The following is a 25,626-nucleotide window of genomic DNA, read 5'->3' as shown; positions in this document are numbered from 1 at the left end:
TTCATAAGCGTTTAATAACTAGTTCATAGAACTCCACCACGCCATAGAAAGAATTTTGCCCAAACCTCCTACACACAAAACTCATCCTCTCTATTGAAGGACTTTCCAGCCTACTAAATATGAATATTTGTAGATTTGTTTTAAAGGTCTTCCATATATTCCTGAGATATATGTTTTTAATTTTTCGATTGATCCGTGAAAGGAATGATTCCGCCTTCTTATTTTAACTAAGTTGTATTTTTTTTTATTTGGGACATGAAGGCCTAAAAGGGAATGCATGTTTTTTAACCATATTTCATTTTAGTGATTTTGTACTGCCTTGATTCCCTTGTTGAGTAGTGCTTCTGTATAAAAAAAATCGGTGTAAACTGTGCTTTTATACATTTGTATTTTGTTGATTAAAACACACTGCTTGCAATAGTGCAAAGCAACAATGAAGGTAAAATATGCGAAACCATTAAGGAATTTGGGGATCAAAATGGATTTGGCCTTAAATCTAGGCACAGTGCACCATTTTGAGTCGCTAGTCACGAATATAATTGCAAAATAGCATATATGGCATATATTTCAATTCCTTCGTAATAGAAAATTTGCCTTAGTATATAAGTAAATAGGGAATGGAAGAAGTAGACTTTTAGATGGTATAATTGTAAAAATATACATAAAAAAATTCAATTGTTTTGGCTAAAATGTATACTTTTTTTAGTTTAATAGTGTCTTTAATATTATTATTATGTGTCTATGCTTGTCTGGCAGCTATTCTTAGTTTGTCCTTTTCTTTTCTTTCTTTAAATTTTTTTTTTTTTTTTTGGTTATCATAATTAGTTTTTTGTCTGTTTTTAAGATTATAGTTTTACAGTTATATTGTTTGCTGACTATTGTGACTTAATTCTCATTAGATTCAACTCTAGTGATGTGTGTATATATGCCTGGTTGCTCATGTGTGCCTACGTGTGAGTTAATGTTCAGGTATGTCCTGTTATGTATTACGTTGGAACACGTACATTTATCTCTGCATTTGAGTATATTATTTTGAAGGATAATAAAATAATATGAGGAATAATGTTTTTTATTTGGGTAACATTTAAACATAATATGGAAGGTAAAAACAAGTGACGCTAAAATTCTAAACGATCATCACAGCTAGGTTAAATCTCAAAAAATGTGCTCAGGTGGTGGGGGCACTGTCAGATGGCCCCCGCCTGGTTGGTGGTGATGTTTTTGTGTTATTTTTAAGGGGGCGGAGAAAATTAGAGAAAAAGGTGATGTGGGCCCCTCCAGGTCTAATAAATATGATAGGGACCCCTGCGGTATACCCTTGGAGGAGATAAGAGTTAAAGGGGAAGGTGTTGGGATCCCGCAAGGGTGGGCGGGGAACAGCCCCAGCTCAACCCCGGCAGTGATTTCTGGGGTTACTCGGGGATTTGGAGTAGTTTGTCAATATGAGCTCCGGCCTGTCATGGAAGCGGGCAGGAAAGGCAGCTGCAGCAGCACCAACAGCAGCATCAGCTCGGGAGGCCATTGTGCAGAGTTCATCAATAAACCGGACATCTTGGCCTTGGTGGCGGTGGTGGTGGTGGTGTTGCCGCCGCGCCCCTGACCAGCCAACCACTACTTCGTTAGGAATGAGGCTACGCATGCCTGGACACGATCATGTACAAATTATAAAACAATATATTTACAGGTGAGCACAACTGTCCCCATGGGAGAGGAGGGGGCAGGGCGACAGCATTAATGCAGCGGTAGTGCTCTTAGAAGTAACCCTCTCCCAAGGGATCCAGTAGCCAAGGATACCTGTTGGGGCATCGCATGCAGGTGGCCAGACGGAGGGTCTCACTGGGAAGTTCGTCGGTGTTGAGTTCGCAGTTGGTGCCGCCATAGCAGTATGGGGGTCCAGCTACATTACACCTCTCCTTCCATGGCTCGTAGTTCTTGAGGTTGCTGACTGGCTGTGGGTCCTGCATCCATTGAATGACCTGGGTCATGGTGACGAAGTAGACATCAGGGTTGTTGGCCAAGGTCTCGTCCAACCAGAAGAGGAAGGCGTCCAAGATTTCTGGGTCGTTCTTGAGGAAGGCAGAGTGGAAGTAGAGACCCATTGGGGCACGGTTGGTGTTATAATGACGGTCGAAGTTGTTCACCAGGAATTTGTAGAACTGATCAGCTGTTGGCTTGTTGGAGAAGCAAGAATCCACCATAGCACATCCGGGCAACTCTTCTTCAATGGTTGGTTCCTCACGACGGTCCATCTCGTTCATGACCATTTCCCAGACGGCGAAGGAACGGGTAGGGCAGTTCTGGAGGTTACCATGGCAAGTGTGGGGCATACGGTAGTACAGGGTATAGGGCCAGAGAGGGGGGTTCTGAAGTGGGGCAGTCATGGTGGAGTCGTAAAGGAAGGCGTTCTTCTCCATCATGCTGAATTGGTTGTTGCCACCCACACGTAGGTAAGGAGCCCTGAGACCAATCACAGAGGAGTCGGTAATGTTGGCAAACCTTTCTACAATCACACGGGCACCTGCCATTTCACGCTCCCATTCATCGAGGGAAGCCTTGGTCCAGAATGTTTCGTTGTTGCTGTGGCTGTAAGGGGTAGCAAACAAACGAAAATTAATTCCCGTGTCAGGATAACAATTTATACATTTGTTTCTTGCACTGAAATCAGTCCAGTTTTGTTCTTTGTTTGAAAAAAATATTAACAGTTTTTTTTAACATCTGACCAACACATGTGATTATCTACATTTAAATCATCCATAACGTGAATTTATTCCCTGAAACAATTAGTTTTAGTTATGGAACCAAGAAAATACATTATATATATCCCGTCTACCTACCTGATGGAATGGATGGCAATTTCATGACCAAGACGATGCATATCCTGCACAGCGGAGTAATTTGTGTATTTGTGGGAAACGAAGAAGGTCGATTTGATGGTACACTGGTTGGGGTTGAAGCGGTTATCGAAAATGATTTGGTAAAGATCGATGTTCTCAATGTTGATAGCGTCGTCGAATGTAATGGTAATCATCTGGGGAACGTCACGAGGGTTCATGTTGTTGGGGATCTGTTTTAGAGAGGAAATATTCTCGTACTTTAGCTTTTGAAGGTTTGGCAGGCTGTTAGTAAAAATCAGTTGATATTTCTGTTTTGTAGATAAAAGTTTGTTTTCTCGCCACAACTTGTTTTTAACATATAAACAAAATTTACTGCATAAAAACTTGACTTGGGAATTACAGTTCTAAACGTAACTCACGTAAAAAAAAAATTATAAAAACGAGTTTGGATGTGTAATGAAAAAGTTAGCCCTAAACCTAAGGAAAGCGGGGCAAAGTTCATTACCTCGCTGGCATCATTGAAGCAGAAACAGTCGGGGATGCGGCACTCATCAGGGTTGCAAATGGGTGCGCTGTTGGGATCACTCTTGATGTCTGAGTGAATACAAACGGACCATCAGAGATGAATTCACAGTACTTTTTTATTTTGTCTTCATCTATGACATTATATTTTTTCATTTCACTGTGTTATGTGTATATATATATATATATATATATATATATATATATATATATATATATATATATATATTAGGTTATTTTTAGATTTTGTTATAAATATTAAGTAAATGTAAGGTATTATGCAAGTTGGCATTTTGATTATGGTTAATTTGTTACAAAAATACTACGAGTTTAGAATATTTTTCGAAAATCAAGTAACAGCTATATACATTTCAGTTAAAAGATTGTACTGTAAAGATGAACATTATCAAGACTAACGATGTTAAGGTTTAATAGGTTAAAATGTGGCATTTCTAAAATAATATTACGTAATTCACAAGGTTAGTTTACCTGGATAGTGCATGCATATATGCGTACATTTTACAATCTGGCAAATATATTGTTAAAAGACTAATGCTTCATAAAAAAAGAGTAAATTCCTTTACTAAGGCCATGCAGGTGATTGCTGTAGTCTATCATGCTTTCCTCTTTACTCATTTTTCACTTTAACGGAAGGCGTGGGGAAGAGAAATATCAGGAAACTCATAAAGAAGACTGACAAGGAAAGCAAGAGTGAAGTCAAAAGCTTAGAGAAGAACGATATACGCTAGTGTGATTTAAAAGCTTTTTTAACATTTTGAATGGAACAGGTATAAAATGAAGAAGTGATGGTATAACTCTACAGGTAAGGAAAAAACCCCTTTCTTTCTGTGACCTTCACTGTGAATTATAAAAAGAACCATGGGTAATATGCTTTTAATGCAGACGCATTGGAAAGGCCCAGAGGAATTTAAGGTATGTGTGGAGGAGGACAAGGAGGGGTGCTTTGCGTGAACATGAATGGGTGCTTAGGTGATAATGATGGTGATGATTGCTGGGTGATGTTAGCTTCAGTAAATAAACATTCCACAAATGGTGTCTCCCTGGTTCTCTTTATTCCATGTACTGACCGGCCTGAAGTCCCAAAATATGGTCTCTGATGATTTGAAGTGTCTGCTGTCAGGCTAAATTACAAGCTCTTCCTTGTTCTTCAGAATTGTACTCACACACACACACACACACATATATGTATGTGCGTATTCCTAATGTTCTAATCCCATCCAAAGCATGCTGCTGAGTAGGTCTTATTATTCGGTCTGTGCAATGTCAGGCAGACCATTTTCGTTGTGTCTTTATCAAATTTATACTGTTTTTTTTTTTTCTATATCTTAAGGCTGGGACAGGGTGAGGTACAGGCGAATTACAAGGATAGGTAAATGGAATTGAAAAGGACCACTTGGATAGGACACCTGGTTGAGCGGCCTCCATTTCTTTTGTTTTTAATATACCTACCACACAGTGTCTCATCGGACTCATCCGCGCAGTCGTATTTGCCATCACAAAATAACTGCCTATCAATACAAGTTCCATCTCCACAGGCCAACATGTCATTCTGAGAACAGGGAGGGGAACACTTATTGAACTCACTCTTATTTCCATGATTTTTGGAGAGACAGAAAGGCTCCAGGCATCGAAATAAGGCAACCCAAGATGAAGGGAGACAGAGGCGAAAGATATGTGGGTGGGAATGTTCGGTATAGAACAGAAGGGACGCAGGAAATGACAGAAGAGAAGCGAGAGATGCAAAATTATGACGATGACAGAAAATTAGGTTTGAAATATTGGGAATCGGAAAGAAGTTGTGGTAGATGGGTTTGTACTTGGGGATTTGTGCCCAGTTATTTAGAAGAAACTACTTATAATCAAGGGCATGTTATCTGAAGATGTTAAGTCTGAGGTTGAAACTGTTGAGGAAATATGTTAGAAGAATTAATAACAAACAATTTAATATATGGTTAGAAATGTTAATGAGGCCACAAAAGAATCACCTTTAATATTAAAGTAAATAGAACGGAATTGAAAGCCATTCGCTGAGAAGCTGAAATAAAATGTACATGATGGTGGTCGAAGTTGCATTCTCATGGTTGTTAATCGTTTCCTATAAATATACAGTTGCCTCCATGCGACTAAATTGGAAGTCAGCTTTTGAGAAAAGGAAATTCCTCTTGTTATTGTTTTGTTGTTAACAAAACTGACAACAATTTTGTCTTAAGGGCTGCATTTGTTAGCATAAAAGAAGTAAGATTTCCCTTGGCCGATATTCTAAACATTTCTTAAATTTTCATATGTATGGTAGGTTCAGTGTTTACTATGAGTTGTAACCTGTAATTTACCAAAAGCTGATATCGTTTAATAAAGATGAAGTTGAGATGATATTGACAGAGGCGGTAAACATTTGACACTAAAGCTTCTGACTTGTTTGATCTGAGTCTGAAAGTCTCGTTTAGAATATGGCCAAATTGTCATTTGTCCCTCATTGGTTGTGGTGACAAGTGTCTGGTTTCGTAATGGTGTGTTCCATGTCATAAAGTAGTGACTAATAAGAAGTTGGTGTAACACTTAAAGTGAAAAAAAGAGTAGGTCAGATAACGTTAGCTTTGTCAGCCAGAGGTGCAGAAAAGTCTAAAGCTGTTATGTGTAGGACAGTAAAACTAAGAGACGGTGAAGCAAGTACTGCATCAGGCTGCATATACGCTTGGAAATGTTGAGTATCCTCAAGTGTCATTAAGAGTTTTCGAGTTTAATGTGAGCCATTCCAAAGGGGCAATGGTTGACTTGAGATCTTATACATTTAATTAAAGAACTTAACTAAGCGATCAATGTTGTCAAGACCAGGATAATGTTAACAAATGAATCATAACATCGAATGTATTTCTTTTATGTCTTAAATAACTGAATCGCATTTTATGATTATGAAATTTAATGAATATTTTCTTAGTATACGCGCCTGTTGCAAGAAAATGGTCTTAAAGTACTTTTTGAGTTTCGAGGGGGTGATATTGTGGTATAATAGCTACACGTGAAACAGGTTTATTATTAGGGCATGGGTACACACCGCATGCGCTTTCGTCAGATCCATCGCTACAGTTTTGCTCTCCGTCACAGAAAAAGTGCCTTTCCATACAGGTGCCGTCGCCGCAGGCCAAGTAACTATCCTGCAAATTCAAGTCACAATTCCCTATTAGCTCATGACGATCAGTAAAGAAAGCGGTCATTGCTTTCCCCTCAAGTTCCTTTAAAGTCATTAAAAGGCAGCGAAGTGTGAGAGCTGTAAATATGCGTGTCTGTTCCATCTGGAACTAGGAAACTGGTAAAGGTGTCGGAGGAAAGGATAGAGAGAATACAAGGCAGTATAGTGTCATGTTTAGACCATGGGCCACAGTGTCCTTTCAGTCGATGATTAAAGCTTAAGTGTTGAGTTTTTATTGATGCTTTCCTTTCTCTTATAAAAGTGACAATGATTTAACGGATAAAGGTGGAGGAACAATATTAAATTGTCGATTAAGAATTGCCGATTGTGAATTTGAATTGATATTGCTTTCAAAATATTTTGCAAACCGAGCATGACCAAATTGTTTTAAAGCGAAGGAAGATTGCGTAAAAGCATATCCGACATGATTTTTTGGTAACAGTATTCTGGTGCGCGTTGAAACCTCCACGCAGTCTCCGAGAGAGATGTTGTCTCATGGTCCTTGAAGTTTCTTGCATTCAAGAACTTGTCACTCACGAAAAGATACTGCTATTTGATCGAAGTCGACAGCCATTGGAAAAGTAAGTATCCCGACAGAAGAAAAATAAGCATTTTGATTTATTAATGATTAATTTGTATTAATATTCTTTTGCCAAAAGCCATCATCATAATCAGGGGCATGGTGTCGTCACCCTTGTGACGCCCAAACCCCGTATTGAAAGGGGCTCCTGTGAGAGGAGACGTACCACAGGTGTTTTCGTCGGACTCATCGGCACAGTCAAATTTGCCATCGCAAAACAGGATTCGATCAATGCACGTTCCGTCACCGCAGGCCAGCTGGTTCTCCTATGAGCATCAGAAGCACAAAACATGACATAGTATATGTTTATAGATTCCCCTTACGACATGGTGGGGTTAGTGTTCCCCTTCAGGTGACTTTCCAGTAATGATCGATCCTAATAAGAATATTTTACTATACAGCAAGTTCAAACACTTCCTAATTTCCATGACAGGATTCTAAACTGATTGTCCTAGTAGAAAGACCTGGCAAACAATCAACGATGACAGGCTCGGAAATTCGCTATTTTGTGAGCGGAAACAAAATGCATTTAAAATTACTTATTAAAATAAACTAGATTAATACTCATACACTTATTCAGACTAGCTAATGGGAAACTCAGTGAAAATTAAACATTCTTTTATGCTTCCATTCACACTGATTTGCTTAAAGCTCATCTTCCATTCCAAAGGTCTGAAACATTGTTAGAAGCCATTAACTTATGAACATTCACAAATCATCAAAGATACTCGCATACTTCTCCAGTAACATTGTTTGATAGACGTGGAGTTGACTATTTGCAGCATTATATTTTTTGAAATTACTGTACTCAAAATAACATTCTGAAAATGAGTAAACGTGAAGATTGCCTAGAAGCATGAAACAAATAAAAATATTCAAGCAATAAATTTTACCGTAAATATGAAAAATTTAACGACATTTATGCTCTCCCATATGCATCAGTGATTAGGACATTGTTCCATACTAGTAATAGTATAGTAATTTAATTTTCATTTTTTTTTTATCATTTCTTACCTGGCAAAGAGGCTCGACGGTGTTGAGGAGGGGCTTGACGACCTTCTTCTTCTCCTTCTGGTTACAGTTCTTGACGTTGTCTTTCCAGTCACAGGTCTGCAATTCCAGGTTGAAAGCCAGACCATGAGGGCATCTCAGAGCCTGGAGACCCTATGAGTTCGGAAACGAAAACATCGTGATATTTAGAGCACCAGGAGAAGGAAGATGATAATTTCATGTATATCTAGAGAAGATAGATGATGTTTTACTCAAGAACCAAAATATTAAAACCACTGTCACAACTACCAAAATAAGAATAAAGGAATGTGTTATGTGCCTGTGTAATCAGGTATACCTTAAAATAAAAAAAATATTTAAAAAAATCCAGCCATAATAGGAAACATTGAATATTACGTGGTGTGTGAAACATGAATTTGGTTTTTTCTTCCATGTAGAGAATAGTTGTACACACACGTCATGCCAAGAACAGCATTTACCAACTTAAATACGGCGACTTTAATTTCAAGCCAAGATGGAGAAATCGGTGAGCTGACAAAATCACTACCCGTAAAAAATATATATCGGGAACAATGGCCCATCAGTCATTGTGCGTCACTTCAAATCATTAATGGTGGAGGCGAGTGAATGATTTGCGTTTGTTTGAGAAGAGAGTAGTTAGGGAATAAAGAAAGAGAATGGGGATTTTGGAGGACATGAGTGGAAGGCACTCTCGTAATGCGTCGTTTGCTTTGAAGAATGTGCAGTATAAAATCCGCTGCACTTTAGTGAAAGGAATTTGGGGGTTGGCTACTCAGTTCACTTCCACTTATCCCCCCTCCCCGCCTCCGACCACCTTCATCCCCACCCACTCCCTCACTCCCATCACCTTCCCCCTCCTGAACAATCCAGATCCCTGGTTCCCGAACCCAAACTCTCTCATACCAGACAGCCCTGACGTCATCTCTCTCTCTCGTGTGTGTGTGTGTGTGTGTGTTTATGTTTGTGTGTGCGTTGCTCAGCAGAGCCCGTTTTTGGTCGAAACTGAAGGTAATCGAACGCTTGAAAGTATCGGTTTAATGGTTGTGAGAAAAAGAGTCAAGTTTATTTGGACTGTTTACGTTGTTCGTTGATTTGTATACCTGCATGGAATATGCGTTTGAACAAAAGATAATTTGTGTTTTTACTGAAATGTTTTTACTGGATGCATGGTATGCACCTATGGAATTTAATTTCTGAACTATATGTGTATAATATATATATATATATATATATATATATATATATATATATATATATATATATATATATATATATATATATATATATATGTGTGTGTGTGTGTGTGTGTGTGTGTGTGTGTGTGTGTGTATGTATATACAAATTATATATATATGTATATATATATATATATATATATATATATATATATATATAGATATATATACATACATATACATACATACACACATTTAGTGCCATTGTGTATTTACAGATAGATTCATACTTGTTTGTGTTTCTTTTAACTATTAGAATGCATATACATTTTAAATCACTACGTGTGGGTACGTGAGTGTCATTGTCTAGCAACTTTGTCGTGATCGCATATTGTAATTTTAACTTGGTTTACGTTGATTTCAACCAAACAGGCAACTCATCCAAAATTGTAAATATTTAAAGAATATAATTCAGAAGAGTTAGGGGAAAGGAGAAGAACACTTGGAAAGTGCTGGATATATAAGTGAAAGAGGTATTGGAAAGGAAGTTCCCCAATATTCAGACAGCGCAAGGGTGCGTGCAAGATAGAGAAATGAATGTTGCAGTATGTGTATGGGGGAGTTCAACACCCTGCTGGTTAACCTTCTTTGCCGGAGTGTGGAGCGGCTGATGTGGAAATTTTCAGCACAGAGGGTTAATTCACGATTGAACAATTAAGAATTATTTGTGCATTGTCCATTGTATTTTTTTTTTTTATAAGCCATTCTCTGTCAAAAGAGTGAGTTGAGTGTAGATATATATATATATATATATATATATATATATATATATATATATATATATATATATATATATATATATATATATATAATATAAAACACATATATATACGTATATGTGTGGGGGGGGGGGTGCGTGCGTGCGTGCTCATAGCCAGAAATTGTGTTCGTTTTTCAATTTGTATGAATTTCATTCACCGTAAGCATGGTTTCTGCCGGAATCATATTGTTATTTAGTTCAAGCTCTTTTTTTTTTAGTTCAGTTTTTTATATACAGATGGTGATGCCAGAAATATTTATTTGCTTCGTAGAGAAACACAGGCTTTGACAATTTCCTCTTCCCCAAACTTCTGGCTCCATCTGTGGCGCCGGGGAGTGAAAACGGAAACAAGCAAACGAGAAATAGAACGAATCTGACGGAGCAATTCAGAACGGCTTTCACCTTTCAGCTGTTGGATTTGGAGGCTCTTGGCTTCTCTAATGCGTTTCTAAAGTATTCAGACGTGCTCCTTGGATTAGAACGAGCTTCAGTTGTGGTTGGTTCGTCACTATATGAGTAGCTGGTTAAGGTGAACATAGAGATATTAGTGATTTATATTTAGCGATCGACTTCCGACATCATGCAAAGAGGAAATTCGGTTATTATTATTCTGCATCACCTCTTATAATTCTGCTATTTAATTTTCGTTCCAAAGTCAGACTTGAATATTTGTCACGCATTTATGTTTCCCGAAATGTAATAGACAGTAGTATAATCGAAACAACGAACTACCGACAATGAAAATTCTTCATGAAGAGCGAAGTAAACATGCTTGGCATGTTGTTAAACTTGATTCTGTTTAGTGATGAAAAGGGTGTCTGATAGAGAGAGAGAGAGAGAGAGAGAGAGAGAGAGAGAGAGAGAGAGAGAGAGAGGAGGGCGGGCGAGCGAGCGAGCGAGCACAGGACAAGAGAAAGTGGCCAAGTGCCTGTTGTGTTTAGACACTCACGATGAAAATCAGTGCTGCTTACTAAAGAGGGGGGTGAATTGTTTAAGTTCTTTTTCTTTTTCTTTTTTTAATTGGACCTGTCACTGTCATCTCTCTTACTGTTAATGGTGGAGCGTAGGTTTCATTTTGACACGCAGATCATATATATATATATATATATATATATATATATATATATATATATATATATATATATATATAAATATATATATATATATATATATATATATATATATATATATACAGTATATATGTGTGTGTATGTACGTATGTATAATTATATGTATGCGTGTATGTAGGTAGGGGGTGTATGTATGTACGTATATGTATATTTGTTATTTTACATTTCGGGTCCATATTTTGTCATTTACGATGCTTGTTGTAAATTAGCTTTGTCATTCTGACGGCCGTAATCAATAGAACTTCTATGATTAGTTTAGGGAATTTTGATGATTTTCATATTATTGAACGGTTATTTTGATGACAATTGTATTTGGAAGCTAATTAATCAGAACATCTATTTTTTTCTTGAGAACCTTACTCCAGAATTTAAGATTTTCACTAATATCAGAGTTCAGGGTGTGCGTTTACAAGGACTCCTCGAGAAGTATATATTGAATAGGTCCCGATGAACGTAGGCGAAAGCATTCATCGACCACTTTAGGTGGAAACTGATCCGGCTATTTGCCGCCAAGGAAACTTATTCTCTCCATGTCATTTAAGAGCTTCTAACTCGAACCAGTTAAACCCGGAAAGGTCGCACCTTAGATTCGGTAACAGAGTTCAGTCATACTCATATGCCTTCATCTGTAGGAGTTCATATATTCACTGATAAGTGGCCTTATAAGAGGATTGTTGTCTGCTGTAAGGATCTAGTTAGTACTCATTTGTTTTCTTTTTGCTTGGACGTTGGCAAAAGGACAAGAAAAGCATTTAAGTTTTTGTTGTTCTGAAATGCATTGTTTTTCAGCTTATCTAAGAGACCATTTGTTTTAGGATTATGGTAATTAATGTTCAGTGCAGTATAGTTGTATCGAGAAGGTTAGGTTTTAAATATTTGTAATTAAACAGAAATAGCTATGTAGTTATGACACCCTATAAATGATAAGGTTAAGATGAATTCTGTGTCTGTGTTTATAAATTTATCCCCAAGTGGGGTCTCGCTTATTCTTCTGCGCGTGCGCATCTTTGCACCGGTCGTGGAGGACTTTTTAAAAGTCTTGCGGGCGGCGACAAGAGCCGGTCTGGTAGACCTTGAGGTTAGCTGGGAGGGAAAGTTGCCTCAGTAATTCGACCGCTGATGGCGCTGGTGCGCACACCATACTTTTTTTCTTTCTTTCTTTCTTTTTCTTCGACCATCCTGTCCTCTTCTCTATCCTTTGCTGCTACTTCATTAACTCCTTACCTTTCAGGCCGGCTCTCTTGCCCCTGTCCTCTCTGGTTCTTCTCAAAGGGACAGGGTACATTTTTGAATGGTCGTTGTAGAGATTAGACATTCTGGTATATGCCGTTTCTTTCCTTCGGAACCCTGCCCTCCGTCTAATTCCTTTTGTCTTTATCTGTTGATTTCTAAATGGTCTCATCCGTACTAGTAATCTTTCTTTCCATAGACCCTTATTTATTTGCTGATAATCTTATAGAAATTGCATCCGGTTTATTCTATGATTATGAACAAAACTGTTTGTTCTCAGTATTTGTGGACATGTTCTATTGATTAAAGCAATTCACAAATCTGATAAGCCAAAATTGTGGCTTTTTTTATCATACCTGTCGATTAATGAAAGAAATAGAGGCTACCAAACGCTAAGTATTATAGATCGCTTACATACAGAGTCGAATTCAGACAAGTAATACTCGTTTAAGTGCTAACAACGCCTCTCATGTTCAGTTTGGTCATCGTTACATAAGAACATCATTATTGGGAAAATATCTCGGCTGCCTTGTGTAAGAGAGAGGGCGAGTATGTGTGTGTGTATGTTCGTGCGTCAGCAACCTTGCTGTGACCAGTGGCCACTCCCTCAGCCCCCCTTCCCTCTTTCAAAAGTGATTGAAATCGCTGCATTTCAAAAGCCAAGAAAGACTCCCACTCCCAGTTGCTTAATTCACCTCTTAATGTCGTTGGTGAAGACATCAAATCTCACATTGCCAGCAGCATGGAGAGAGAGAGAGAGAGAGAGAGAGAGAGAGAGAGAGAGAGAGAGAGAGAGAGAGCGGTAAATGAAGCAGATAGAAACAAGTTTTTCCCCACGCAGACCTTGGTTGAAGGACTTTCAACAGAAGTAAATGAAGAAAAAATGAGAAATCACGCAGCTGGTGACAAATCAGTAGTTACACTTCATAGGGAGGAGGGAGGTGGTAGTAATGGTGTGTGTACATGTGCCGTGTCGAAAGACTTGTTCAGGATGGGAGAGAATGAAGGAAGGGTTAGTGACTTGGGGGGGAAAGGAGCGGGGATGGACTCGTGTATGGAGAGGTGCCAGGGATTGGGTGGCATGCAAGTGACCTTTAAAGACTGGATGCGTCGACGAGTAATGCATTATGTGATTACTAAAAGTGTGAATGTTTTAAGGAGGGTAGATCGTGTGCAGTTTTCATGTGATCATCTTATTTTTAGGTTTGAAATCGTCTTTTTATTGTAACTGTTTGTGGTTTTTTTTATAAGTATGAACTACAGTACATAACTGCATTCGCATCTAAATACGTAATATGCATATGCTTCTTATGCTTGTGGCATCCATGTACAGACTGCCACGCAAGCTTGTGTGTGAATGCATGTTCAGCTGATGTACTCCTGGTGACAAGTTTCTGTGTAACATTCTTGGTAGTTGCAATAGTAGTTACAGCAAAGATGTTAATACAATCACAAGAACTTATTTGTGGGTACTTACTGCCTCTGTGCACTGGATGACGTCACGGCAATCATTCAAATCGAGCCTGAACCATTCTCCTGCGCCCTTGTCTCGACACAACTCTTTGGTGAAGGCGTCGGCCTCATCCTCAGTGGGTTCGCTCACGGTAGCCGCCTGACGTTTCACTATTTCTCCGGATGCTGTCGGGGTAGACAGGGGAAAAAGAGCAAATTAGTAATACAAATTTGGCCATTTGATAAGTATAATATGAGCAAAAAATGAGGATGAACTTCATGGACGATGATGATGATGATAATAATAATAATAATAATAATAATAATAATAATAATAATAATAATAATAATAATAATAGTAATTTTTGGTCTTCTTACATGGTTCTAGCGAAACAAAACCAGTTGCTAAAGGAAACGGAGAAAATCAGCTTAAAGAATTGAGATGATTAATGAGAGGAGATAATGTACGGTATGGCACCAGAATTGGTCTAAAACTCCCCAAAATAAGGAACTTTAATAAGTTACGCAGTGTTATGATACGATTATTAAATATCTTGAAACAAGAATGATTCCATGCTTACGTTCATTGGATACCTTGTTTAACGAGAACGTCATCCAATCTTTTAAGAGAAAGCTTATGCTAGAAAAGAGAATCAAAGGTCTAATCAAAGTAACATTTGCATCTTTGCTTTTGATTCTCGTGTTAAATCACTGAAATCGTTTTAATCATTCTTTCATGTTTTGGAAAGTTGCGCGAAGTAGAGGAAATATACAGACAGAAAACGAACGGACTTATTTGTAAAAGTACTTCAAAGAAAACCATTTTATATATAACTAGTGTTATTAGTCATACGATTGCACAATCGATGCTGTCTATCAATCATATATAGTATATATATATACATATATATATATATATATATATATATATATATATATATATATATATATATATATATATATGTATGTATATACATATACTATATGTGTGTGTATGTGTATATATATATATATATATATATATATATATATATATATACATACATACATACATATAGTTAAAAGTTAATGTTTAAGGTGTGGCAGTACATTATCACTCCTCCCACCGCCCGATCTTAGGGAAAGGAGGTCAAGAGACAATTTCGTGCCTGGCAGATGTGGGTTAAGGCACCTCTGCCTACTCGCCACCGCAGTTTTCCTTTCTCTTATGTTTAGAATAACTTTTGCAGGGTCCAGAATGAACCCCCTTGCCTTTCTCCATGCCCTTTGAATAATATAGTCTAATAGGTTTATGTTCAAGTGCTCCTCACAGCAAGACCACAGAATTTTAGATTCTTTTTCATTGTTATCGTCTTAAATTTAATTCTTTTCTATTTAAACGTTGAAGTTAGCCCTCGTGGTGTATATTCCTCTACTTCAACTAACGGGAGGTTTGGGTGGTTGGTGTTGCATCAGCAAAAACTGGAATGGAATTTATAGAAAAAAGAGGGAGGGGATTCTTGATAGGTGTCTTGTCTCAAAAGCGGCGACCATTATTGGTCTGAGAAAGTTCCTTGATGGCGTCCCGTTTTGATTATAACTCAGAGTAGTGTTAATTATTTAGTGGAATCCTAATTATAACATATTGATACGATAAGATACATGCGTGCATTTGTCAGTATGTATGTATTTGTATGGAGGGACGGAGAGAGGAAAGTAGTGAACTAAGGAGGAGGTAAATAAGTGTGTTGCAAGCGACGAAACTTTCTCTGTTGCCGTTGCAATAAAGAAAAAGAAGTGAAAGAAAGGAAGGAAATGAAATTCGAATGGAATCCGAGACCTCTCCAGAGGTTCTCTGGGAAACCCTACTCAGAGGGAAACCTTCGCAAGGTTCCAGGAGTTAAATCAACCCGAGAAACTGCTGCTTCTCTTTACGAGAGAAGAGAGATCTCAGTATTTTATTCAGCTCTAGTAGTGTTTAAAAAAAAACGTCCTCCCTTCGTTCAGTTAAAAACTTAGCCTGTGATTAGTGTCTTTCTGGGTTTTAAATGCAGGACGTTTCGAGAAATCATGAAAGTAACCAGAACAGTTGAACAGTGGACTTGTGAGACTTGACTACTAGGGGCCTTAGTAGGGGCTAAGAGGAGTTTGGTTAGGAAAGTGGGCCGACGAAGTAAAAGTGAGAGTAAGTGTGTTCGACTGGATACGCTTGAAACTTTTGGGGATCTGGGGACTTTGTAAATGTAGCCGCTTTTTATCAGGTTTCAGGTGAATGTAGGAAACTTTCATAACTTTCATTCGCATCTGCTTGGCTAAATGGGGATTTGTTATACAAATTGGAACAGCTGTGAAAATTTACATGGTACACGATTCATCAGAGAAAGCGTTTTACTAAAAGGGGTTTGGGGGAATTAATGTTTGAATATTTAATTGAAGAAAAAATATTTAAATAGAAAGTTTTAATGAGAAATAAATATTTCAATGAAAAGTTTAAAATACGAAAATGTTTGTAATTTAAAGCACGTTGCTCGAGAGAGCCGAATAAATCATTGCGGCTTACTTTGCTGCCATATGGAGATTTAAACGCTACCGACAGTACTTATCCTGAAGAGCGCAAGTGATTGGGATTAAGGGGAATTTCAACACTTAAGAAAAAGAGAATGATTTTATATTCTGATGGTACAGAAGGAATGAAAAGAACGGCTTTTAAGAATTCACTGTGGTAGTATGTTCTAGAACACTGGACGGATTCATCTTTCCCCTCCCCCTAAGAATAGGCACAGTTTTCCATTCCACAACTGATTTCTTTTTCACTTCGAGGCACTATTGGAGACACTTGGAATAACGAAGACAAAATTCCATCGTTACATTTTTGAGCCACTTCTCTCCCTTAGTGAATGTCTTAACTTATTTTTTTTTTTTGGTAGTTTTGAGTTTCTGCCTGCTTCTAACGCTGCTGAACAGGTAGGTAGGTAGGTATGTGTATCACGGTGCTTCTACTTACCGATGCCAAGGAGGGCAAGGGCTAACGCCGCAACTCGTATACTTGTCATGGTGACTCTCCGACCCAACCGTTCACTGAGGCGCGCTCCTCCGCTGGCTGCCTTATATACCGCGCCCCTTCAACCACTCTCCCACCGTTACGCCCGCCCAGGACAACCCCACCCTGCCGCAGGACACTCCATACTCTCACGCAGGACAAAACCATACTTGCACGCACGAAAGTACTTGTCCTGCGACTAATCAAGTCATAGGATTTATATTTGTCAGAATTCAAATGGCTTCCATTTATGTTTATGCAAAGATTAGAATGTAATTGCTTGTCCTTTACTGAATATCAGTTTTATCTTGGGGACTGACCTTCGCGTTAAAAGGTAAATAAGGTGGTTTCCTCAAGGATGAAGTTCTTTTTCTTGAAGGATACTCGAAAGTACTGTAGTGAGACGAGGATGCTTTGCGTAAGGAAAGGTCATAATTTTGTCTCCAAGACCGGGTTAACCTTGTAGTAAAATCGGACATCATCCACCGGAAGAACAACTACTTTTTCGCCAAAGACGTCTGCTTCCTCTCCAGCTTTTTTTTTTTCTCTCTCTCTCCCTCTGTCTCTTAAGAATCGTGCTGTTTGTTGATTCAGAGGTGCATAAATATCGCAATCTCTTCAAAAATTCAATGAGAATTAGTCCAAAAACATCAGGATGTGGAAGGTCATTCAATTAAGGAATATGACCGACGAGTGACTCCATTAACGTCATCCTTTAATAATGACTTAAAGATTTCTAATTTTTTACTCCTTTCCTCGCATTTCATGACCAGTTATTTCCACAGTAACTTGGTTCTTGGTTCTAGTAAGAAAGACAGCGAAACGACTGTATTCTGTTTTTTATTTTTTAAATATCAGTTTTTGTTCATTTATACTTCATTTTACCCGCTGTGCACTAGAAAAGAACAAACTGTTGTGTTATTTGCTTGGAACAATGTAAGATAGCTAAAATACAACGAAGAAAAATACTTAGAAACCAAACAACATCCGCGTATTGTTGCAACCGTAGTTATCCTCTTGCAAAAACCGCAACACATTTGTTTTTCTTTGGGTATTGTTAGCCTTCAGTAATGTTGCATTAAGTTTTCCCACGCCGGTTTAAGGCTATTGTCTTTTAAAGTTCGAAAAGAGCCACTGAGAACCGAAAATTCTGAAGCTTTGGTGAAATGCTGCTGGGATAGTGGTAAGCCGAGGTGACAGTTGCGTATGGCTGCGATTCTTGTTTTCAGGGATACTTTTGTTGTTTTTTCTTTCTCTCCTTACTTTTTCATTTTCTGCACTGTGACATGTAAGTTTTTGCTGAACTCATTCTTTTCCACATTTCTTTGTCTTTGTGACAGTCGACTCTGATTTTAGTTACTGTCCAATGTTTTTCGTATATGGGGCATGAATTACTGCAGGATGATTTGTGAAATACAGTTTACAATTACGTAATTTTCGATTGTAGAACCTTAGGGAAAACTTAATCTTGAGAGAGAGAGAGAGAGAGAGAGAGAGAGAGAGAGAGAGAGAGAGAGAGAGAGAGAGAGAGAGAGGGAGAGAGAGAGATATGAAAGAAGTTAGTCCCATATGACTTTATTAATTTAAATTTTGTAGGTTCCATTTCACTTGGAGTCGGTTATGACAGGATGAAACCAGAAATGATAATTTTAATTGAATTGGGACTACGGGTATCTGTTTCTTAAACAATATTGATTTGATGTATTGATCTATTGCAAAGCCGTGCTACTACCAGTCATTTATTATATAAATATGTGTGTAAGCAAATATATATATATATATATATATATATATATATATATATATATATATATATATATATATATATATATATATATATATATATATATATATATATATATATATATATATATATGACTAAGAGTGACAAATGTAACCTAAAGTGTAAAGAAATGATAAAATTGACAGGTCAGTTGGTGTGTGTATGTATATATATATATATATATATATATATATATATATATATATATATATATATATATATATATATATATATATATATATATATATATATATATATATGAATTGCCTGAGTAGCACATATGAAGTTGGGTTGAAAGAGTAAAAATGTGGTAAAAACACAGCTTTGAGATGGTTAAAAATGGTTTATAATTCTGAAGTTTTGAGAATAAGGAAACAGCCTAAGGAAATGCTTCTTGGGCAGGGTGTAAGAAGTGTTGAATCAGGAGGGTTTTTATATCTGGGAAACATGAGCGAGTTGCGCTGATGAACGCTTTGCATTTACGTCAAACAGCTGATGCTCTGAAAAATTTCTGTATAGTAACATTACTGTATATACATACAAATATTCTTATTCACACAGACACACACACATATATATATAAAAGCAAGAGGTTACCTATTCATACCAAGTTCATTTTGCCAGGATCCGAACCTATGCCTCTCTGGGTTGGAACTATGGTTGCAGTATGTGTATGTGTATAGAGGAGAAGTAGAATAGGGCAATTATTTGTCAGCAGATTAAACTTAAAATTTTGTCCAGGTGGCCAGTTAACTGGAGAGTGTTGCAAGGGGCTAGTGATCTCGTCTATGGGTCTTCGCATTGTAGCTGAAAAAATACCTTCCTCGCAGAAAACATCCCACTTTTAATTCCCCAAGTATGTTAGAACTATTCAGGCACATTCCCTTAGAATTTATCGTGCCTATGTTAGCATAGCAGTGAATTAGGCTCTTGGAAATTAGTCGGCTGGGATGGGCTGTAGGAATTGGGGAGATCTTGGTGATAGTGACTTCATCCCCATAATACTTACTTACACATTTATTCACTCACTCAATAGATGTGAGTGTGTATATGTGCATGTGTGCACACGAATCCTCATAAAATTTAAAGAGAATTTGAAGATTAAATTATTTTTTCATTAATTTGTATTTGCTATTTAGTTTAATCCAAAATTCTCCCAACACTCGCTGGTCAGTAATTTGTAAATGTAGAATGCGCAAATTTCACATATTCGAGAATGTGTAGTCAGCCTTCTGAATTAAACAGTATTACAATTCGTAAGCTTTTACAGGGAATGATGATGCGCAGATCTTGGGTTAAGTGGCTTTGTCGGCAATATCTCGAAAAACAATTAGCTTGAAACCCTCATGATTATACATTTCTTCAGAAACAAAAACCCCTCGTATGATTCATCTCACATTGTCTTGCTTTAACGATTTCTTGAGTAGATCAGTTTTGTAAGGTTAATAGTCTTGGAGCCAAGAGCATGGTACCTCGACTCAAAAAGATTTTATGAAAGTTTTTCCATGATACGTCAAGCTCTCAATTATCACACAAAAGCATCCTCAATTGTCCTTATGTGTTTGCTCCATGGCAGTATTATAATTATACCAAGAAATAATAGGCCTCAATTTCTGGCTGATAGGATTCGAGGCTCTTATATTATCAATTCTCAATCTTCAACCCGATTTGCTGATTTGTTGCATTTACAAATATGGGGTCAAATGCTTTTCTTAAAGTAAATAATGCTTTTGCGTTATTTACTTTATGAAAAGCATTTGACCCCATATTTGTACAAGTGACAGTAGCAACACTTAAAAATCAATAGAAAGACATGTCTCCTTGGAAACTTGGAAACTTAGTGTTCGTTGGTTATAGTGTTATATCAGTGAATGACACGCTGTTCTAGAGTTGTTTCCCTGCCAGCAGAGAGATCATATTTGTAATGAGTATGTTCCCACTTTAAAATCTAAAGTTCCAGATCACTACATTCCTGAATTTAAAATCTTGTGATATCTTAAATTATCTCAGGATTTTTTTTTTTTTTTTTTTTTTTTTACTTTGGACAAGGTTGCGTAACTGTAATGTTGCGTTGATGATGTAAAATTTCCGAGTATTAGTAAAGTTACATAGTAATAATCGTGGGTGTGAAGATGATTATTATAACAACTTGAAAATCTTATACTTTTCATTTTTTCTGCCCGCACTGCAGTCGCGTTGCCATCTGTTCTCGAATTCGCAGTTGTGTCGTTAGTTTTTGTTTGATTGCTTTGTGGACGTTTTACGTGTTACTTTTATGTCACTGATCATGTTTTCGAAGCTTATGAAGTGGTGTAGGGTCTCCTTTTACTCCTGAAACAGGAAATGCCCGCTAATTGCGAAACATGAAACTAGATGGACAAGTGGCTGGGAGATGATATTTTGTAAGGATGATACGTTTTGGTATGGGTGCTGGTCTTCAGCAGCCTAACTTGTAGTATTATTAGTCATGGAAACCGACGAATTTAAGAGAGAGGATTAATATGAATGATATGAATTTTGTAGCACTGGTTGCAGTAGTATTTATGATAAAATTAAAATCGAATTCCGTGTTCTCTATGTTAACTGGCGTATTAGCAAAGCGGCATTTCAGATAGCTTATAATGTGAAGCAGTTGATTTTGTCTCTGGGATAGAAAATTTATATGTATTTGTACTTTTTGCCGATTATTTTAAAACATATCGTTATTTGATTGTCTGTTATGAAGAAGAACTAGATTTGTGTGGAGCACCTTGGAAGTATATATGACCAGTTAACCTCTTGCTTGCATTCAAGTACGAAAAGACTCTTTTCAGCTTATTAATATCTCTTGTACTAGACAATCTTCAAACTGATAATAATTGAATGTAATTTTAGGCTATGAAAAATTCGCAAATAAAACAATATTTATACATATGCACATGTATATATATGTATGTATGTATATATGTATATATACATACGTTTATATTTATGTATATCAAAGTTGAAGGCGGGTGTTACAAACCATATGAACAGCAGCGAGTACAGGAAGAAGGGCAATTCCTTTAGTCGTTATATTTTATACGGCTGACATTTTAGCATCTCTGTCACACTGTCAAAGCGAACAGTAATCGCCTTCGATATACATATACCGGTATATTATATTGTACATATATATGTATATATATATACTGTGTGTACATATATGTATATATCTAAAATGTGGCAAAGACGGGACAGTGAGATGTCTGTTCCATAAATGTCGTTATCTTCCTTCACACAGGGGTGGCCTGAGTTGCTGTTCATACCTATTCTCTATTTAGCAATTTATTAAGTGTCACCTGCAGAATCTGTGATTATTATTATTATTATTATTATTATTATTATTATTATTATTATTATTGCTGTTGTTGTTTTTATTGTATTACTATGTTTGTTATTATTATTATTATTATTATTATTATTATTATTATTAGTATTATTATCATCATCATTGTAATAAATATTACTTATTATATTACTATTATTGAGGTTTGCTTTTTTAACTTATAGTATTTAGCCTTCTGGACCTGACTTCTGTAACCACCTAAGGTCAGTAGCTGGAAGTTAATTGTATGCAAAATGTTGTCAATTGTTAAAATTTTGTATAATTTTACTGTTATCCTCAGTATTATTACTGTCATTACCATTATTATGAATACTCCTTTTACTGCTACTTCAGCAATCGTGTGGATATCGCCGATTATCATTTTTACCATTTTATCTCGTGTAATCTCGTGTATCTAGGTTGTGTGTATTGTATTGTCTCTACTTGGTATATTCCATGTATATGGCCCTGGGCTGAAATAAAGAATGTCATTATAATTATTATTTATCATTATTGTTATTATTGTAATTATTATATATATATATTATGTATATATATATATATATATATATATATATATATATATATATATATTTATATATATAGATATATATATATATATACATAGATATGTAGTTATATACAGTATTTATATATACATATATATTACATATATATACATACCTATATATATATATACGTGTGTGTGTGTGTGCGCGCGTGCGTGTATGTATATATGTATATATGCATACATGTATATATCATGAGTACAGTATATCTAAATATACACACATTTATGTATACATATATATATATACATACATACATGAATTCTCACACATAAAAATATACATATAGATATGCATATGTATATAATATATACATACACACACACACGCACAAACAAAGGGAACGTTGAAGCTCATGAGAAATACCTTATTTAGCTTTGGATTTCCGGTATGTAATTACCATTAAGGTAAGCAGATTTGTATTTTTGAGTAATGCGATTGTTTATTGAATAATCGCTAGTGTCTGCATACTTCTTGAAAGTGAGTGTTCAGTCGTGAACACTTGAATGTTAATGGTATTGTGATGTTCAGGAATAAGCACTGAAAGTCACATTTCGTTTTTCGGGTGCTTCAAGGCTGTATAAAAGGACCGAGTCCATAGATTAGGGCCAGCCTCAGGTCGAACATGTGTACAAGTCATAACCAGGTAGTCATTTGAGACTTTTCATGTTGCTGATGTTGTGGTCACACATGTTTAGAGATCTTGAGGTCCTAGGCTGCAACATTTAGAAAGCAGGAAACGCTACGCCATCTGTGTGTGCTGTGGTTGATTGTTGATAATTAAGAGGTTAAAATTTGTGTGGAAGTTCAGTTTCAAGGATGTTTTTGATATTAAGACAATTTCGTTCATCGATGAAATAGTTTTGTTTTCCTTGTATAAATAGGTTTAAAAGTAACGATGATTTATAGTTAATTCATTCTACATTTCTGAAACTTGTTCAGGCTGGCCAAATTATGGGTTTATGATTAAACGGTTATGTCGCATTTGTATTTTTCTGAATGTCAGTCGTTTTGAATAGTTCATTTGCGCGTAGATTTCACATTTAAATGTTATTCCTGCCTCACAGAAAGGGAGCTGTGCGAACTGAAATGTTACCTGTTGTAGTTTTTGCCACTAACTGAGCTGTTGAGCCTGAAGATATTCCTTAATAATATGATGATGTTTGTTTTCGCATGTATAAGGGTAAATTGTTTGGATGTTATCGCGTGTTCTTTGATGGCTAAGCTCTAGGTATTGAGCTTCTGAGACTTCAGGTGACGTAGAGATCTTACAATAATGTAAATTGCGGTTATGGAAAGATAGGATGGGAGTAGCGAGTTCTTGTCCGTTGAATTTTTTATCATAGGGTAATTTTTTTTTCTTTAGGAACTAAGACTACGATCATTTATGCCTGTCATTTGGATAAATCATGAGTCATGATACAGGAGCTGGGTCAAGCTTTCAGTGTTATTATTATTATTATTATTATTATTATTATTATTATTATCATCATCATTATTAATACTATTATTATTATTATTCAGAAGATGAACCATATTCATATGGAACAAACCCAAAGGGGCCATTGACTTTAAAGTCAAGCTTCCAAAAAATATGGTGTTCAGTCGAAAGAAGTAACAGAAGGTAATGGGAAATACAGAAAAAGGAGATAAGTTTTCAGAAAAACAGAAAACAAATTACTAAATAACTAAAAATGTAAGTAAAATATTCAAATACTGGTTGAATTGTATTAGGGTAGTAATGCATTGCATCTTCGCTAGAACTTCTGAAGTTCCAATTGCACGACATCCTCTGGGAGACTGTTCCACAGTCCAGCGGTGTGAGGAATAAAGAACTTCTGGAACTGAGAAGTTCGACAGCGAGGCACATTTACTGCATATTAGTGCTGCTGTTCAGCGAATCCGGTTGCTCTCGGCAGGAAAAGGGGATCAGGGATCAATTGCGAATGGGAAAGATCTCTGCAGGGTTTATTTGTTTGAGGATTTGGGATGAATATAGAAAAACGTTGTTGACTGTAATGTTATGGTTATTGATAGTAGAAGGCGGACGGATTCAGTGTTTGTGCTGTTGGTTTAGAGATTTATATCCTAAGGGTTGGGAGTGAGCAGAGTATACCAAAAGTGCCGTAGGTCAAATTGTTTAATGCAACTTTAAGGAATATCAGGAGTTGACAAGATACGACTGTTTGAAGTTATGTAATCTCAGAAAGAAGACAATTATGCCTTTGGTTGTTAAGGTTTTAAAAATTATTTTACAGGCCTTAATAAGAGTTTGAGTACAGTAGATGAGTGGATTTGAATGACGAAAGGTGTATGATACATTGAAGTCATTTGCATCCTCCCTATAGTTAAAAACTTGTGATATTGATGATAAATATGAAAATTTATTTGGAAGAATATATGTTGAATCATTCAGGTTTTTAGGTCATACCAGTAGTAACTGATAACACAAAGCCTTTTTATGCACAGAGTTATGGGATTCATCTTTATGCCAGATACTCCAAAAGCTATTCATTTTTGTGCTTTATTTTTCTTCAGCTGAAGTAAATGTAATTTGTACGTTTTGAAAGCAAAAATTAAAATAGAAAATAATATTTGCACGTGAATATGTTAGGCGCTGCATATCACAGTAAATTTAGGGTTCACTGTTTGAGTATTTGTATGCATTCCCAAATGTAGCAGTAGGCTAATTCACAGACGTGCTAAAAGTTAGGATCATGGCCTGAACTCTAGGTGACGCATTGTCATTGTAAGTAAAGTGCATATCTTTCGAAAGTCGAAACTTTTAAGTGTTACGTCACAATTTCTCCAAGGCCGTGCTGGGTAGTTCAAGGATATGTCTTTTTTCGGGGTCAGTGCTCAAAGTACTCAAATTTTTGTTCAGTTATTGAACTGGAGCTCAGAAGGCTATTTTTCTGAAACTGGA

At 36.6% G+C, this 25,626-nt stretch overlaps 1 protein-coding gene across 3 annotated transcripts; it reads right to left on the bottom strand.

Annotated features, from left to right (window-relative positions):
- Positions 1–1,055: 1,055 nt before the first annotated feature.
- LOC136828674 (chitin deacetylase 1-like) lies at positions 1,056–17,097 on the bottom strand. 3 transcript variants are annotated; one of them, XM_067086770.1, is made up of 7 exons: positions 16,967–17,097; positions 14,009–14,169; positions 8,159–8,308; positions 7,311–7,410; positions 3,340–3,428; positions 2,835–3,064; positions 1,056–2,583 (listed from the first exon to the last, which is right to left on the bottom strand). In XM_067086770.1, exons 1-7 carry the CDS (start codon positions 17,013–17,015, stop codon positions 1,752–1,754), a joined length of 1,611 nt encoding a protein of 536 aa, XP_066942871.1. In that variant the 5' UTR covers positions 17,016–17,097; the 3' UTR covers positions 1,056–1,751. The 3 variants fall into 3 exon arrangements, with proteins under 3 accessions (XP_066942871.1, XP_066942872.1, XP_066942873.1); XM_067086771.1 differs by lacking the exon at positions 7,311–7,410 and adding an exon at positions 6,430–6,529; XM_067086772.1 differs by lacking the exon at positions 7,311–7,410 and adding an exon at positions 4,827–4,926.
- Between the last annotated feature and the right edge of the window lie 8,529 nt (positions 17,098–25,626).

Source organism: Macrobrachium rosenbergii, chromosome 43 (assembly GCF_040412425.1).
Source record: "Macrobrachium rosenbergii isolate ZJJX-2024 chromosome 43, ASM4041242v1, whole genome shotgun sequence".
NCBI lineage: Eukaryota > Metazoa > Arthropoda > Malacostraca > Decapoda > Palaemonidae > Macrobrachium > Macrobrachium rosenbergii.
The sequence above is the reverse complement of the archived record's forward strand: the minus strand, read 5'-3'. Positions and strand labels throughout refer to the sequence as shown.

Excerpts from the sequence above, each read along its gene's own strand:
- LOC136828674 (XM_067086770.1), bottom strand. The coding sequence starts at position 17,015 with ATGACAAGTATACGAGTTGCGGCGTTAGCCCTTGCCCTCCTTGGCATC. Across the intron at positions 14,170-16,966 it reads CCTTGCCCTCCTTGGCATCG|CATCCGGAGAAATAGTGAAA; the intron begins GTAAGTAGAAGC and ends CTACCCCGACAG. Across the intron at positions 7,411-8,158 it reads CCGTCGAGCCTCTTTGCCAG|GAGAACCAGCTGGCCTGCGG; the intron begins GTAAGAAATGAT and ends TGATGCTCATAG.